At 73.6% G+C, this 1,558-nt stretch overlaps 1 protein-coding gene across 1 annotated transcript in view; it reads left to right on the top strand.

Annotated features, from left to right (window-relative positions):
- Positions 1-1,558, top strand: part of WFDC3 (WAP four-disulfide core domain 3) — an 11,720-nt gene that overhangs the window by 7,507 nt on the left and 2,655 nt on the right. The window contains exons 4-8 of the mRNA XM_085318012.1: positions 34-135; positions 205-327; positions 833-976; positions 1,105-1,251; positions 1,337-1,532. Coding sequence (XP_085174138.1) covers positions 34-135; positions 205-327; positions 833-976; positions 1,105-1,251; positions 1,337-1,532 — 712 coding nt within the window. The remainder of the gene's footprint in view (positions 1-33; positions 136-204; positions 328-832; positions 977-1,104; positions 1,252-1,336; positions 1,533-1,558) is intronic.

The following is a 1,558-nucleotide window of genomic DNA, read 5'->3' as shown; positions in this document are numbered from 1 at the left end:
GCCCGCCCAGCCCCGCCGCGGCCTGCGTTGCAGACCGGCACCAGCAGAGGAGCTGCCGCCGCGACCGGGACTGCCCACGCGCCGAGAGGTGCTGCCGGCACCGCTGCAGCCCCGAGTGCCCCGCCGGGATGGAGGGTAAGTGCCGCCGGACGGGCACCGAAGCCGGGCTGGGTCCTTGCTAATGCCTCTGCGGGCTGCTCGCAGGGGTCCCCAGGGCTGCGCCGGCCTGGCCTGGGGGGACGAGGTGCCGGAGCRACGAGGACTGCGACGGAGGAGAGACGTGCTGCGGCGCCTGGTGCGCCCGGGAGTGCGGCCCGTGGAGCCAGGGTGAGGACGTGCCGGGGAGCCGAAACCCCGCCGAGCCACTGGGGGCCGGGGGCCTGCGCTGCCCGCAGTCCTGCCGCAGTGGCGGAGCTGGGCGGGGGGAGCAGGGACAGCCGCGGGCTGAGGCGTCCTGCACTGGTGCTGCGTCAGGCGTGCAGCACCCAGGCCGTGCTGTGCTGCACTGCGCCGTGCCATGCTGTGCCGTGCCATGCTGCGCCGTGCCACGCTGCACTGCGCTGCATCGTGCTATGCTGCACCGTGCCATGCCATGCTGCACCATGCTGCCGTGCTGCACAGTGACACGCTGTGCTGCACGTGCCATGCCATGCTGTGCTGCACTGTGCTATGCTGCACCATGYCATGCCATGCTGTGCCATGCCACGCCATGCCATGCCACGCTATGCCATGCTCCTCCACGCCATGCCATGCTGCAATATGCCGTGCCGTGCCGTGCCGTGCCGTGGAGGGGCCCGGGCCCCCACAGCCACGCAGCGCCGTGTCGCCGCAGAGAAGCCCGGCTTCTGCCCCGCCAGCCCCGGGCTCTACTCCAGCTACGAGTGCGTGGCCAGGTGCCGAGGGGACAGCGAGTGCCCCGCGGAGCAGAAGTGCTGCCTGCGCGGCTGYGACTACGTGTGCCTGCCCCCGGCCCGAGGTAGGGCCGCGGCGCCCCGGCACCCGTCCCCACCGAGGGGGAGCGCGGGAAAGCGCCCAGGGAGCCGGGGGGCCACAGGCACCCGCCGAGCACCGGCAGCCGCTGAGCCCCTGCCTGCTGCCGTCCAGAGAAACCAGGCATCTGCCCCCTGAGCGAGGAGATCGCGTCGCTCCCGCCCCCGTGCAAGGCCTCGTGCGCCGAGGACCGGCAGTGCCCGGGCCACGACAAGTGCTGCGACAGCAGGTGCGGCCACGTGTGCTTGGCCCCCGAGCGAGGTAAGGGGCGCTGCGGGCGCTGCGGGCGCTGCGGGCGCGGGGCCGCTGGCCGCCCCGGGAGACGCCGGCCCCTGCTGCCTTGCAGACAAACCCGGCGAGTGCCCGAAAATGAGGCCGCGGCAGACGCCCGAGCCGTGCGCGGAGGAGGACGCCTGCGTCCACGACCGGGACTGCCCCAGGCAGGAGAAGTGCTGCTTTGCCGGCTGCGCCATGCGCTGCGTCCTCCCCGCGAGAGGTGAGCCCGGGCGGCCGCGCCGCAGCTCCTGCCAGCGTGCAGCACAGTGCAGCGTAGTGCAGCACAGTGCAG

The sequence above is a fragment of the Rhea americana genome, unplaced genomic scaffold, assembly GCF_003343005.1.
Source record: "Rhea americana isolate MKP2758 unplaced genomic scaffold, rheAme1 scaffold_514, whole genome shotgun sequence".
NCBI lineage: Eukaryota > Metazoa > Chordata > Aves > Rheiformes > Rheidae > Rhea > Rhea americana.
Note: the sequence above shows the minus strand (reverse complement) of the source record. Positions and strands in the feature narration are given on the sequence as shown.